Genomic DNA, 15,199 nt, shown 5'->3' with positions numbered 1-15,199 from the left:
AAATGCTGGTTCCCATCTACAGCTCGGTTTTTAACCAAGAAACCACCAGAGACACCGAACATCACTTATGGCTCCATTTTTTGTTTCCCACTCCAATCACTGTCCAAATAAACCCAACTCCAGAGGCGAGGACAGCAACACCTCCTGCTGCAGACACACAAAGGAGGGACCACATTCATCTGCAATCCCAAATCTTTCTGCTTCCAGGTGGCCTTGCAGATCCTGAGTTTTATGCAATCCCCTTCACAACCACTGTTAGACACCTCCCAGACCCATCAGGCTTGCAATGAGTGATGAGCAACTCAGATGAACCTTGCAGTTCTTCCCTTAAGGGCCACCCCTATAATCCATTAAAGCAGAATGGAATTTTTACCTTTTTTTTTTTTTAATGCAGATCTGGAATTAACAGTTTGCCACAAAAAAAATAAATAAAAAATCCAACTCCTATGGGGCAGACACCATGCCAGACAGGCAGATACGAGCTCCACCAAGCACTGCTGAGGTTTATTTTCACCCCCTCAGAAGGATGCAGCTGTTCCAGCAAGAGCTGACAGAGGGAACAGCCACCCAGTTTTAACCAGTGGTGGTGTAGGTGTTCAGTTACAAGCAGAGGCAGGATTATCCAATACTGAATTAATCCAGCTGTTTAGGCAGAGGGATATGCTCCTTTCCACTAACTCCACCATAAGGCATTGCACCTGTACCAGATTTGAGGGACAGGGTCATGTCAGACTGCAGTAGTCACTCACTCGATACCTGACACTTTCCATTCACTGTAGTCTGAACAGGGGGACCAAGACACCTCAGAAATGGTCAAACTACTGTGTTTACACTGTTGGGACTTCGTGACAAAAAAAGACATCGTACTTCAGTAACTCCTGTAACCTCCTCTTACCTCTGCTAACTCACTGTCCCCAAGGAGCAAACTCAACAGCCTCAAAGAAACCACGAAGCCCTTCTCAGGACAACTAAGTGTGGTTCAGAGACCACCTAAACCCTCCAGGAAAGGAGAAATGCAAAGTCAGGTCACATGGTGACTGGGGAAGGACCGCTATCCCCTGACAGTACTGCAGGCTGGCACTGAGGACACCACCATGTAAGTCTCTTAAAACCACCTGAGGGTCCAAAGGTCCCCTTCATCACTGCATGCCCGAGAGGACACTCCTCCTTCTGGTAGATCTGAGGGTGCAGCCCTTTGCCATGCAGCTTGCTGTGCAGCCATGCAGAGCTGAATTGAATGGCACAGTCAAGCAGACGCTCCAGATCTGAGCGAGCCAGGAGAGAGCCGTGTGTTAACGGATGGATCTTGGCCAGGTACAAGATCTCATTCTTAATTATGTTCCCTGGAAAGTGGCAGAAATAAGGAGACAATAAGAATATTTCTTATCAAGATGATACAGACCTATGGCTTCAATTGCTGCAACTTCTGCCTTTGATCACAGCTAGCAATAAAATTCCCTGTATCAGTGGCACACAAGCAGTACATACCCTCAGCTGGATCAAAACAGAAGCCCTAAGGCTAAGGAGTAAAGGGTTCAGAAATGCAGCTCTGGGTCTATAGACATCCCACCTGTCTTTCTCCATTTCTTACTCTGCCACTATGCCCTGGAACTCACCCAGCCCTGAAAAATATCTTTGGTCTAAGAGGGTGTAGCAGACAGGGTCAGGTGCACAGAGGGCATCCAGTGCCTGTCCACGATGGAACTCCACAGACAGGATGTCAGAAGTAGGATTGGCTCTCGGAGAGGAGCACCAGTGCATTCGGCAGTTGTAGAAAGCAAGGAAGCCTCCACTCTCAAAGTGCAGAACCAGCCTGGAAGAAGCAGAGAATCAGTGTGATTTGGGTTGAAAGAGGCCTTGAAGATTATCCAGTTCCAGCCCCCCTGCCATAAACAGGGACATCCTCCACTGGATCACATTGCTCAAAGACTCATCCAACCTGGCCTTGAACACCTCCAGGAATGGGTCAGCTACAACTTCTCAGTTCAACCTGTGCCAGGGCCTCACCACCCTCACAGGAAAAAAAGGTCTTCCTAATATCTCACCTAAATCTCCCCTCTTTCAGCTTTAAACCACTCCCCTTCATCCTGTCCCTGCAACCCCTGACAAAGAGCCCCTCCTTGGCTTTCCTGTAGGCCCCCTTTAAGTACTAGAAGGCTGCTATATGGTCTCCCCACAGCCTTTTCTTCTCTAGGGAGACCTTATAGCAGCCTTCCAGTACCTTCCAATACTTCAAAGAAGTTGAAGTGTCTCATCATGAACCCCAAATCACTTGTTATATTTTACTCTGGCTGAAGAAACTCACACGGGAAAACCAGAAAGAGACAGGAACACAGTGATGGAGCAAAAAAACTACAGGGAGGTGAGAAAAGAGCCTGTACATGACATACATTTAGAGAGAAACACACAGTGAGGCATCAGCCCTCACATGTGCCTACTTATTCTCATGAAAGCCAGGGAGGTGCCTTGAAGTCTTTACTGTGAGGATGATGAGGCACTAGCACAGGTTGCCCAAAGAAGTCATGGCTGCTCCATCCCTGGAGGTGTTCAAGACCATGTTGGATGAGGCTTTGAGCAATCAGGTCCAGTGGAAGGTGTGTCTGTTCAGAGGGGATGGAACTGGATGGGCTTTAAGATCCCTTCCAACCTAAACCACCCTATGATTCTATAAGTAGCAGGTCCCCTCAGGCAGGAGGACTGCCACAGTTCAAGCGGAAGCCAAAGGCCCTGGTCCTGTTATCCCTTGCCTGCACCTTATCACTACGCTTGCTTGTGTGCACAGGGCAACAGCAGTCACTCCAATGCACCAGACCACCATCTTATAATGCAAGGAAATCCATTCCAGTCATTTCAGCCATGAAATGACATACGATTGTGAACCCACACAACTTGTTTACAATTTTTCTTTCTGCTGCCTTGCAGTCCTTAGCTGAGAGACAGCAGCAGGTGAGATATATTGGCATCTTAGCTCTCCTAAGCAAGCCAGCCAGATGATCAAGTGCTCCAGCAGTAAGGGTCCACAAACCAGGAAAGTGATGCTGAAAGCAGCACACAAAACTGGCTGCATCTAAAACTACCTACCATAGAATCATAGAATCACCAGGTTGGAAAGGACCCACTGGATCATCGAGTCCAACCATTCCTAACACTCCCTAAACCATGCTCCTAAGCACTTCATCCACCCGTTCCTTAAACACGTCCACGGAAGGTGACTTGACCACCTCCCTGGGCAGCCTGTTCCAGTGCCCGATGACTCTTTCCATGAAAAATTTTTTTCTGATATCCAGCCTGAACCTCCCCTGGCAGAGCTTGAGGCCATTCCCCCTTGTCCTGTCCCCTGTCACTTGGGAGAAAAGGCCAGCTCCCTCCTCTCCACAGCCTCCTTTCAGGTAGTTGTAGAGAGTAATAAGGTCTCCCCTCAGCCTCCTCTTCTCCAGGCTAACGTACTTGTACAGAAATAAGGTAATCCTTCAATAGCTGGCAGGATGGTGGGGCAGGGGGCATGCAGTGCATCTCTAACAAGTATCCCCAAAGCACAGGTGCCACACACCCACCTTGTACATTGTTAACCAGCACACAGGTTAAACAGCACACAAGACCAGAGTTCTGACCATCTTCCAGTATTTACCCCCCTCGATACACTTCCAGTGGGACTCGGGACACAGACTGTAGCCCATGTTTTCAACACACTACTGCCTTTAACAGTATCACTCCAGCCTGTAATTCCAGCTACCTTAACGTATGCTATTTGTCTAGAGCTTTTTTAAATTCTATAATTGGGAGAAACTGCATTTTCATGGTATGATTCAGTCTGGCATCCTAAAAGTTCTCTCCTTGAATAGACATCTTAAGTAACCTGGTACTATGATCCTCAGGCTGCCAGGCAACATGTATCCCACAAGCACACTGTGGATTCTCTGGTTGAACACATTCATGCCATCTCTCATGCCTATTTATCTCAAGAATTATCAGAGAAAGAGACAGGGCTAAGAGCATCCCCACACAAATTTAGTTTCAGACAGGAGAACACCTCTCCAGAATGAGAAGTGGAGAGAAAGCAGAGTTTCAGGATTCCACCAAATACCTGGGTATAGGATCCTTCCAGTCCCCTCTCTTATTTGCTTTGTTTGCTCTTGAGAACTCATTTGCCCGAATGCTGCCAAACAAGCCAAAGTGGAAGTGCAGCCAGCTGCCCGGACCCTGTGCTGCATCTGGGACTTCAGAGCTTGAGTGCTGGAGTTCCTGTAGCTCCTCCTCCCAAGGATGCATCTGTGGAGCACAAACCTGTTCTTGCCCTCCCTGGGCAGGAGGGCTTGCCCTACTAGCAGCTTCTTTTTGCAGCATCGCCCCTTCAGCAGCTGGTCCTAAGGGACCTTCAGCAGCCACAAATGCCAGGTACAAGTTCTTCCCATGCACCTGAGAAAGGAGTGATGAGTCAGGGAGCACAGGGAAAGGGCAAGGGGTAACAGTTTTAAGCTGAAAGAGGAAAGATTTAGATGAGATATTATCAAGAAATTTTTTACTGTGAGGGTGGTGAGGCACTGGAACAGGTTGCCCCGAGAAGTCATGGAAGCCTCATCCATGGAGGTGTTCAAGGCCAGGTTAGATGAGGCTCTGAACCACCTGATCTAGTGGAAAGTGTCCCTGCCCAGAGCAGCAGAACTGGAACTTGATCATCTTTAAGGTCTCTTCCAACCCAAACCATCCTACGATTATATGATTTAAAAAAAGGTAGGATGTACCAAAGATCCACCTTCAGCTGTTTCCATACAAGTGACTATTTCTTACAACTTCTTTTAGCTAGGAGGCACATCGCCCCACCCTGAACACAGGATTTATTAGCATCTAAGCCATCCCATCAGACCTGTAGTCATTCTCTCAGCATCCCTTCTTTGTCTACATGAAACACAAGGTGTTCAAGATGCCACAAGGTGTTCAAGATGCCACAGTGTGAAGCCCTCTCAGGGCCTCCTGTCAGGGCAGAGACATACCACAACAGACACTCAGAGTTTCAAAGTCTATCACCACTGCTTCTCATTCCCCTGCTGATTCTGTGCTGGCTTCAGTTGTCTCAAGTTAGGGTGACCTAACAAGGTTGTCTCTGACACCACAGCCTGCCATAAATGATTGTTGAGTAGCTCACACCTGTGTCCCCAGCTGAGGGGAAACCTCATTGTGGTCTACAGCTTCCTCAAAAGGGAATCTCTTCTCTCTGGCAACTAATGGCAGGAAGATATCCTAGGGAAGGTTTAGGTTGGATATTAGGAAAAGGTGCTTCCCCCAGAGAGTGGTGGAGCACTGGAACAGGGTCCCCAGGGAAGCAGGCACGGCACCAAACCTGACAATATTCAAAAAGCATTTGGACAATGCCCTCAGACACATGGTGTGAACGTTGGGGTTGTCCTGTGCAGGGGTAGGAGTTGGACTGAATGATCCTTGTGGGCCCCTTCCAATTCAGGACATGCTATGATTCCATGAGACTACTATGTAATCAGAAGCAAGGCTGTATCTTTGGAGTCAAGTCCAAATCATCACCTGAAGGAGGTCAGGCAAGTGAAACCCTCAGCAGGACTGACCCTGTGTGCCCACAGCACTGACATTTCAACCCAGCCAGGTGAAACCTTGCCCACAGGTATCAGGGAAGCAATTCTAAGTTCACAGCTGAGAGAAACAAGGCTGCTACTTCCAACATCCTCATACTGAAGAAATGAACTCATGTTCTACAAACAGCCCTCACTACCAACTCCTCCTCCCTTGAGAGGCACAGAACTAGTGCATTAGCACAACTGACCAAAACTACAGATAATTCTATCTCCATATCTAGTAACATCCCTGCAACAGCCTCTTCTCACAGTAACCTTGATCCCAGACTTTGCAACACAGAACAGTACTCCAAAATGAGCATTCCCATCTCTTTGGCCACATAGGCCTATTTTATGGCTATAAAAAAAAGCCAAGGGTCCACCTCAAACACAAGCTTGGTCCTATTTCTTGGGTTATGCACTTTCTGTGACCCAGATGTAGACAATGGTGGTTTGCCTCAGACTTGAGGTGGACCAGTAAGTTCATCTTTAACACTGCTCACCTGGGAGTCCTGGAGCCTCAGGGCATTCAGGTCATTCACATTGATCTTCCGGCTGCTCCCTCCCACCTTGACTACCACTTGTCCTACAAAAGGGGAGGTCAGCAGCTGGAATTTCCTCACTGATGGACCCTCTGGCATCTCCAGCAGCTGATGAGGGAATAGCAGGTCCTTCCTCAGGCTTGGTGCCCTAGAGTCGAGGGGAAGTTGCAACTCAAATACAACAAAACCAGTTAGAAGCTGAGCTCACCAAAATTCCCTCACTCATTTTCTTCCTCGAGTCCCCATAAAGTTCATGCAGAGAAAGAGGTTCCCTTCAGGCCCAAGGAAGTGAAGGAGTTTCCATCCTTGGGGATATTAATAATTCAATCAAATAAGGCCTTAAGCAGCTCGCTCCAATGTTAGTTTTCACCCCACATCCCATCCCACCCCAGGGGTTTGGCTTGGAAATCTCCATAAACCCTTTCCTACCAGAGGTTCTCCAGGAGTCAGAGGACCTTAAATTAGACTGTTCAGCACCTCTCTCCTCACCAGCAACAGGGGCTCACCTAACACCAACCATTCCCTCTGTCACGGCTTTGATGTCCCAGGACAAAGGAGGAATGCAACCTTACATAGATATTAATGAAGCAGAACCAGCGTAGGCCAGTGAGCCATCCTTCTCCTGATACCAGCACCTAGGCAAGCATTGCTCCCTTATCAGCACTGGGGTTACCTAATCCCCTCCTCATGCTTTCCTAGCTGCTTGCCTCAGTTAGAGAGCATTCATATGCTTCACTAGCAGCAATCTGGGATCAGAAGACTCTAGCTGAGGGGGCAGATGAAGAAGCACCATCTTACAGGATCCCATACCTCCCTTCAAGAAGACACAGTTGTACAGAATGGTTATTCTGGCATGAAATCCTAGCCATGTGTCACTTGCCGTTCTGAAGACTTCTTCCAGGACTGGGTATACAAAAAAGCAGGCTTCAGGACATAGAAAGCATGGTTTGGCTTTCACCCCACAGGGCCAGTTCCTCCTGCAGACTAATCCCAGAGACCAGCACTGACCAGAGACTCGGCTACAAACTCCACAGCACTGGGTATAAGGCTCTGAGATAGCTTGATGTACAAATCAGAAGCAATCTCGTTCATGGTAACACACCAGAAGAAGTGTTCCCATCTCATGCTAGCATCTCAGCTTCTCTGCCACCTGGACTAGCTCACACTTGCACCAGCGAAACCAAAGCCTTTAGTGCCATGTGCTGCTGCGCCAAAGCAAGGGGACATCCTTGTCCACTGAAGCACTTAACTCAGAAGAAGCATTTAAGTCAGCAGCCACCTCCATGGAGCTATGGATATACCCGTAACAGAGATATGCAAGGCAGCATGGCTGCAAAGGCCTTCAAGAGCTGCAGCACAAACCAAACCCCATTTGGGAGAGCTCAAGAGGAAAACACATCAGGGAACATTACCTGGATACAAGACATCACATTAAAGATATTACTTGGTCATACAAACTAGCTCTACCAGGAATAAAAGACTGTGCTTTATTCCTGAGCTTTATCTCCTAGGGCATGGGATAATTTTTCAAAGGCCTGCTACAGTTTCACCCCAAAAAGCTGCATATTGTGTTCAGACTTTAGTTGCAGATCAAGAGGCAGCTAAAGAGATGCTCCTGCTCCCAAAGGGATCATCAGCAATCTGGATGCCTCAGAGCAGCATTTAGCCACTGGACACAGATCTTCCAAGGGGTCTGCCCAAGCCTCAGGCCCTTTCAGTCTTCCTCCTGACTATCCAGGCACTACCTTCACCTCAGGTAGCACAGAACAAGTCCCAGGGCAGCTCACACAGCCCAGGGAAGCTCATCACCTGCAGAGCTGCACAGCTGCAATTGCTGCTGATGCAGTTCACAGCCAGTCCTTCTGAGAAACTACAAGTGCTGAGCACTTTAAGGTTTTAATGCACACACTCCCCTAGCTGTAGCCACCCTGGGCAGCAGAGTAATGCTCCTCTTCAAAAGGAGAGCCTGTTTTTTCTCCCAGGACATCATGAGATCAAGCACCTGCTGTTTCTTGTCTCATCCTTCTCTCCATGGACCTTCCTATTTCACCTTTTTACTCCAGATCAACTTTAGTCTCTTCCAAAATGCCGCCTCTTCCAAGAAGGAATAGGAGAATAACAAGGCCCTGCTCTCTGCAGGATGACGCCCATCTTCCCAACAGCATTAGCACTGCACCCCAGAACTTCTTCCAGCAAGCCACCTCAGCTGGTACCACTACGGGTCTAGAGCAAGGAGTCAGGCCTCCAGAAGAAATTCTCCCTATATATGGACTCATTTCCAGGCTTTATGCTCAGAGAGAAGTCAGGCACTCACACCAGAGCACACACAACAAAGGCAAGGCTATCAGGTTTATCCACCCCAACCCAGCTCACCTGACACAGGGAATACAGCCACACACCCTGCTGAAGGGGAACCACCACTTAACACAGACTTCTCCCCCTACTCAATTTCCCCCCCTTCTGCCTCAGTCCTTTTAAAGCACCCCCTGCAGCAGCTCCACCCTTTCTGTAACCAACTTATCACCTTCTCCACCCAAGCCCTTCCACCCACCCACTGTTACAGGGACGAAGGACCCTCCCCTCAAATAGCATGGGAGTTCCCCAACTGGCCGATAGGGGAAGAAGGGGTGGGGTTTCAAGTGGTCACCTCACCAATTGCACCAGTGTCCAGGGACTGGATGGGTTAGGAAGAAATCTAGGTACCCTGAGAGGAAATGTGGGTGCTTGTGGGAGGGCTGCGCTCAGCCACCTCTATGATGTGCAGAAGCAGAGCCCTTGCTGGCAACGTGATTTTAGCTTAAGAGTGGGGTCTCTGAGTTCAACTGGGAGCGTTTAGGCTGAACAACAGACTACTACGCAAAACCATGTTAGTGAGCAGACCAAAACAGGTATGTCACAATGGTATTAAAATACCCTGAGGAGCTTTGCTCCTCTCTGCTGTGCCCCTCTCTGCATTTTCTGCTGCATGGAAGACATACTGGGTGCTTTTTCTCGTTTGTATTAACATAATAGAATCATAGAGTGGCTCAGGTTGGAAGGAATCTTAAAGATTATCCAGTTTCAATCCCCCTGCCGTAGGCAAGGACACCTTCTATTGGCTCAGTTTGCTCAAAGCCTCATCCAGCCTGGCCCTGACTTGTTCCATTGCTGGGTCTGTCACTTGTGGTATTTCTCATCCTCTGTTGGCCATCCCAGTTCCTATCTACAAGAGGGGCTCAGTGTGGCTTACGGGCAACATTTACTCTCCTGCATTGACTCATTGTTCAGAAGACCCCAGCCTGAGCAACTAATTTACCAATGATTTTACCTCTCGGTATCTAAAAACATTTCCACCATGAGGGTGGCAAAACACCAGAACAGGAATCCAGGGAGGCTATAGGATTTCTATCCTTGGAAATACACTTGACTGAACAGAGCACTCAGAAACCATATCTACTCCCTTCTGACTTAAATGACTCTCTAATTGTCATTATGAGCGTTCCTATGAAGCTCATTGCACCATTGCTTCTCCAGGTGCCTTTCATATGTGATCATTTAACCCCAGCCCCCTCCAAGAAGCCCATGAGGGTAGTCAGAATCAAGCAGCAGCCTTCTGGTTTTATTATAATTGTTTTATTTCCATTAGTTCTAAAAGTGTAGAAGTTACGTGGATTGGTAGCCATACTACTTCATAATATATATTTTTTTACATCTTTAAATAATTACAGCTTGTTCAGTTGGTTGGTTTCCCTCTCCCGCTTACAAAGAAGTGTTTGTCTCCATGGGACATTCCCAGATGATCTGGGAAGCTTCAGACTTTATACACGGGGAGAAAAATAATCAATACAAAACACCACCCCTGACATAGTCACAGCTTCAATGCTATATTAAGAGTTGTTGATTGGTTTTAAAGCTCCCTTAGAATATTCCTGAGCTCCTCCTGATTGCACTCTCTCCACACAGCCCATAAGATTGTGGTGAAATGTGTATCTCTTCTGATCAACTTACAAAAGAATAACTGAAATGATTCAAGATATTGCACTTTCGTAAAGAGGAAAGACATTTAGAAATGGTTAAATGACTTTCTACCTCTCTGGTAGAAACATCCTGGTTCTCATCTGCCCACCTCACTCTGGTGACTGCTGAGCCGTTGCAAAGATCTGGCTTGGAACAACCTAACCTTTTGACCTACAAACCCTTTGACGTCAAAATTTGCATGCGTGACTAATGATGACCTCTAAGGGAACAAGTTCTGCAAACATATTTATATACATGCTTAAGTGTTTTTTGGCGCTGGCCCTTCCCTCTTACTGCTCAGGGCAGGGATATTCTCAGACCTGTGTTTGTGTAGGAACTGGCCTGATATGGGCCTCACTAGGTTCTCCAGCAATAATAGCAGCAATAATTATCATGTCTCAATGGACCTCTAATAATTTTATCTAATTTAATTACCAAAGGAGGCTTTAAATGCCTCCCCCATCATGGGAAGGAAAGTAGAGCTCAGATGGAATGCAGAATTTTGTAAGTTGCTCCTCCTGCTAGAATAAGCTGAGTGTCCTGAAACTGGTAGCGCTGTTATGCTCTCATCCTGTTGATGTCACTTCTGGTGTTTGCCATCCTGTGTTGGCCATCTCAGCGCCTACTTCTACGAAGGGGCTCTGTGTTATTTCTGGGTTTGGAGACAGCATTCAGTCTCCTACAATGACTCATTGCTTGCGAGTACCCAAGTGTGAGCAATTAATTGTTAATGATTTTGCCTTGCATTAAAATCTAAGGTTTATGTGGAAAAACATTTCCACTATGAGGATGGAACGAGAACCCAGGAAGGTTGTAGGATTTCCATTCTTGAGGATATTCAACACGTGACTGAATAGAGCCCTGAGAAACCTTATCTACTCCCTTCTGATTTAAATTACTCTGTAATTCTATGATGCGTTTGTACAGCACTTAGCATGATGGTGCTCCATCTGAGGTCACCCTCTCACCGTCTTCATATCAGTGTTGGCCAGAATATGGCAAATGCTCCTGGAGCTCTACTACAGTTTGGGGTGATTGAAAAGAACAACAGAACTGGGTGCATCTGGGCTTCTACTGCTTGTGGTGTAAACAGGGGGACAAAAGAGCTAATTCCTACCACTAAAGATAGCCAATGTTCTCAAAGCTCCCAGAGCCTCACTTCCTTAATGCAAATGTCTTGTTATGTTATCAGGGTCCTTATAAATGCTCCTCATTGAGTTTCAAGAAGTATTTTTAAGTCTTTGAGGAAGGCTGAGAGCCAGTTAAGAAACCTCTGACATGGTCATTTAGATAACTTGAAGGTGAATAAGGCAGGCTTATGTCCTGCAGGGCTTTTCCCCTCTTGCATTGCAAGCAGCCTCCTTTATGGCACCTCAGAGAGTCTTTTAAGGGCAGGAAAAAAATTCAATCAGGGGGTTTAGCTTTGAGGGCAGGAGGAAGAGCACAGTAATAAGGCAAGGTAGACACAGCCTCTGGGAGCATCCGTATGGGAAAAGAAATATGGCATGAGGTTGGTCTGAACTTTAGCTCCTCTCCAGGAAGCCAACTGCTCCTTTGCCTCTAAGGTTGTCCAGGGTAGTTCCAGGTATCTCAAGTGTGTGTATTAGCTAAGTGGCATCTTTGTGGTGCATGCTTCTCTCTTACAGACAGGAATTCACAGCCCGGTCCCAAGAGAGATCAACTGCCATTTACAAAGGAATACAGTTCAAGGAGGAGGCTGGCTGAAGACCCACATGCTCAGGGAGAAACACTTTTGTGTTTTCATCCGAAATTCATATTTTTAGATGCTGTTTCTGGCCTCTCCTCTGCAGCCTACCAGGCCTGAGCAGAATCACAGAATTCCCTTTATTTTTATTCATGTTTCATGAATGCCTTTGCCTTGTCTGTAATTAAAACTAATGAGGCCAGACCCTTCATTAGCTCAGTAAGACAGAGTAGAAACTCCAGTGCAAACACCATCCAACCATTCCCATGGCATCACTGCCATGGTGCTTTTCTCCAGGGAGTGCAAAGGCTCTGTCAGCCCTCCAAAACCCTGTAAATCTGTGTTACACAGAGCACAGGGAATGTAGAAGGGTCCAAGTCTCTAGCACGGCTCCAGTCACAGTCTTTACACAACCAGTCCAATTGAATCCTTCTCCTTAAAGAAGCTTTTCTACAATCAGGAGGAAAATGTTGAGTTCAAGGAAAGACAATACAATGCCATTCTTCTGCTTCAAACATGTATGTGGCTTTCCTCTTCGTGAAGCCTTGTATCTTGCTGTTTGAGTGGAAACACTCTTTGTGGAGATGTTTAACAGTGGGAGACAGAGGATGGCACATATGGGAGGGATGCACAATCCCTCTTCTACATTTTTACTTGGTAGTTCCATGCTCAAGTTCTAGATGCAGAGAGAAAAGAAAGAAGCTGGGAAGGCAAGAGGAGTAACAGAGTTTGGGAGTGGACAGAAACAAGAGTGGAGAGTCTTGTAGGATGAGGTATCTGTGAACTTCTCTGTCTGGACCAGCAATGCTGTCCCTCCTTGGAAATGTTGGTGAGGTCATGACAAGCATCTGGTGAAGCACTTAGTCTGCACAGCAGAGCTGTGGCATCTGTGGTGCTGGAGTTTGTTAAGCACGTGCTAGAGGAAAGACCAGCAGGGCGAGGTTAGGTAGAATTGATCCCTTTGGGAAAAGGGAATGAGTCAGTGAGCTCTCAGCATCTCTTCCAACTCTGTTTGCTAGGATTCCCTAGTTACTGAGAGCCTTATGGGCAAGAAAAAAAAAAAACACAAGTTTTTTAATACTCATGCATGAATGGAGTTACGCTTCTCTTGCAGGCAAGCAAGTCTGTGCACATGCTTGGGAAAGAAAATGGCCCCTGCCTACTTCCATTAGGGGCTGAAGCCTTTGCTTGTTGCAAAAGGTGAAATGCTAAAGCCTTAGATGAGTTAAGTGGTTGTGAGGCAGCTGTTGGGGGGAAAGTGGGCACTCACAGAACAGCCAGAAATAAATGACAATCGGATTTCATCAACGACATCAAAAGTATGCAAAATAGTTAAATTAACTGTCTTAAAAGCAATGGCACAACACTTGCTGTGCTCTTGGATAATCTCTAAGCCTGGCTTGTAGCGATCCGTAAGGGAAAAGCCCAGCAATTTTCCCCAGGATTTGATGACCAAAGTGGGTCTCCTCTGCCTGCTTCCAGAAGGTTCCTTCTTCCAAAATCACTCTTTGGCTTTGGATAGACATTCTCCAGGCTCAGCCAACAATCTTTTGGAAACACAGTCCCATGATTTTGCAAAGATAAATAGGAAAGGAGTTACTATTAAATACGGACATTCATTAGGTTTTCTGACCATCTAGGAAAATGAAGGCAATGCTCTAGATGTGTGAGCCAGGGATTTGTGCGTGGGATGGGCTCATTTTTTCTCTGCCTTATCATCAGGTCACATCAAGATCATATCAAATCCACTAAAGCCACCACAGCATGCCTAGTGAAGTCTGTTCAACAAACTATTCTGGAACTGGCTCCAGTTCCAGAACTGGAAGATCTTGGAATCTGGCTTCTTGGTGGAAGATCACTGCATTTGGGTAGTGAGAAGATGATGGCATTTTCTTCTGGTCAGAAAAAGAATGGATGGTGACAGAAGAAAAAAAATTGTCTCTGCTCCACTATTGTCTAAGTCTTAAATGCCAGATGTTTTTAAATAAATGAAACTGAAGAACTGTGTCCATATTTGTGTTTCCAGCTATTTCATAGAAGATGGTGACAATCAAATAAGGAGAGGCTCATTGAAAGCAGGGGGAAAGGGCTTCAAGTCTGTTAGTTACTTTAAGATTTGAGTCTTCTCTGTTCATTTCATAAGAGCTCTCCTACACCTCAGATAAGTCCTCTCTACTTCTTTGCTGGAATATCTCACAAGGGGAGAGAAGGCAGGAGAGCAAGGGAGGTGGGAAACAACATTGACTTGATGATTATGTGGCATCTTCTTCATCTCTCAAGTGGATTGACCTGAAGTCCATGGGTGGAAGACCAACTTATGCAGTTATGATGTCCCCATGGTTTTCAGCTAACACCAGGCTATTCCAGGAGTCCTGTTTGGAGCTGGTTTGTGGAGACTGGCTGATAGCTGACTGGTAAGCCTGTGGAGAAAGCTTCAGAGCTGAAATCGCAGGGTGAATAGATGATCCATGTCCAGACATGGCAGAGACTGAGAATGCCTGTGGAGAAAGGAAATTCCTGTGAACAAAGCTTTAAACCATAGAGGACCTTATGAATCCCTTTACAGGGACTGATGCAACTGTAATAACATGTCTGTGGATTTGCTGTAGAACTCCAGATTGCAGCAAATGCATGGTATTTCAGATGGACTCTTCTTCTTGTTCCAGACCCTTTCTTTTTACTGCATACAGGGCATCTTGTTCTCTTCTAAATGTCAGAAATTATCATTTTACCCCCCAAGGCTTGGGATTTCATTAACCTCGGGCTGTGCTAGCTTTCAAATGGCCTCCTGTACATTGCAGGACACATTAACAGTGCTGCAGGTGCAGGATAAGTCCAGCACAACACTCAATTATGTATATTTTCTCTAGGGAGAAAACTGGAGTTCCCTCTATGACTCCAAAAGGAGAGCAACTATCGGATGCCGCCATCTCTTAGTCGTGCTGTGCTATGGGGAACCTGAACGAAGGCACAGTTATTACACCTGCAGACATTCACACAACTCAGCTTCCAGATCCAGGTGTTAGCAGGATAGCACCTTGTGTGGATGCACTGCTGGTGCCAAGACATCTAGTGGTGGATATAGCATAGAGCACACCACTTTACCTCGCAGCTCTGCCGTCATGCTGCTGTGCTCTTACGTTCGGGGGCACCTAACTCGGTTAGATTTGGGCTGTGTGAGTGTATTTTCGCACTGCAGTTCTCATATTGCTCAACAAACAGCCAGCTCGTGCAGACAAATTACAGTAATATTGCAAAATTTTAACCGCTCAAGACAAATCAAATCAAGTCATACAAAAGGAATGGGCATTTTCCTGCTACCAGATCTATATAGTTGCCTAGCTAGAAGGAATTTAATCTTTTAAAAAGGCTGC

At 46.5% G+C, this 15,199-nt stretch overlaps 2 protein-coding genes across 6 annotated transcripts in view; both read right to left on the bottom strand.

Annotated features, from left to right (window-relative positions):
* Window positions 1–669: 669 nt before the first annotated feature.
* NEIL2 (nei like DNA glycosylase 2) lies at window positions 670–6,223 on the bottom strand. Of its 2 annotated transcripts, none has more exons than XM_054063403.1 (4): window positions 6,086–6,223; window positions 4,624–4,628; window positions 1,617–1,813; window positions 670–1,343 (listed from the first exon to the last, which is right to left on the bottom strand). In XM_054063403.1, the coding sequence occupies exons 1-4, from the start codon at window positions 6,221–6,223 to the stop codon at window positions 1,027–1,029; spliced, it is 657 nt and encodes a 218-aa protein (XP_053919378.1). In that variant the 3' UTR covers window positions 670–1,026. The 2 variants fall into 2 exon arrangements, with proteins under 2 accessions (XP_053919378.1, XP_009560892.1); XM_009562597.2 differs by lacking the exon at window positions 4,624–4,628 and adding an exon at window positions 4,085–4,416.
* A 3,511-nt stretch (window positions 6,224–9,734) lies between these two features.
* Window positions 9,735–15,199, bottom strand: part of GATA4 (GATA binding protein 4) — a 31,408-nt gene continuing 25,943 nt past the window's right edge. For 3 of the 4 annotated variants that reach the window (XM_054063172.1, XM_054063171.1, XM_009562564.2), the window contains one exon: window positions 9,736–14,323. In XM_054063172.1, coding sequence (XP_053919147.1) covers window positions 14,141–14,323 — 183 coding nt within the window. In that variant the 3' untranslated portion in view covers window positions 9,736–14,140. Of the gene's footprint in view, window positions 14,324–15,199 lie in introns of all 4 variants that reach the window. The other variant, XM_009562565.2, reaches the window with a different exon arrangement.

Source organism: Cuculus canorus, chromosome 3 (assembly GCF_017976375.1).
Source record: "Cuculus canorus isolate bCucCan1 chromosome 3, bCucCan1.pri, whole genome shotgun sequence".
Lineage (NCBI taxonomy): Eukaryota > Metazoa > Chordata > Aves > Cuculiformes > Cuculidae > Cuculus > Cuculus canorus.
This window is presented reverse-complemented; position numbering and strand designations above follow the sequence as displayed.

Excerpts from the sequence above, each read along its gene's own strand:
- NEIL2 (XM_009562597.2), bottom strand. The coding sequence starts at position 6,223 with ATGCCAGAGGGTCCATCAGTGAGGAAATTCCAGCTGCTGACCTCCCCT. Across the intron at positions 4,417-6,085 it reads TGAGGCTCCAGGACTCCCAG|GTGCATGGGAAGAACTTGTA; the intron begins GTGAGCAGTGTT and ends CTCCTTTCTCAG. Across the intron at positions 1,344-1,616 it reads AAGATATTTTTCAGGGCTGG|GGAACATAATTAAGAATGAG; the intron begins GTGAGTTCCAGG and ends GCCACTTTCCAG.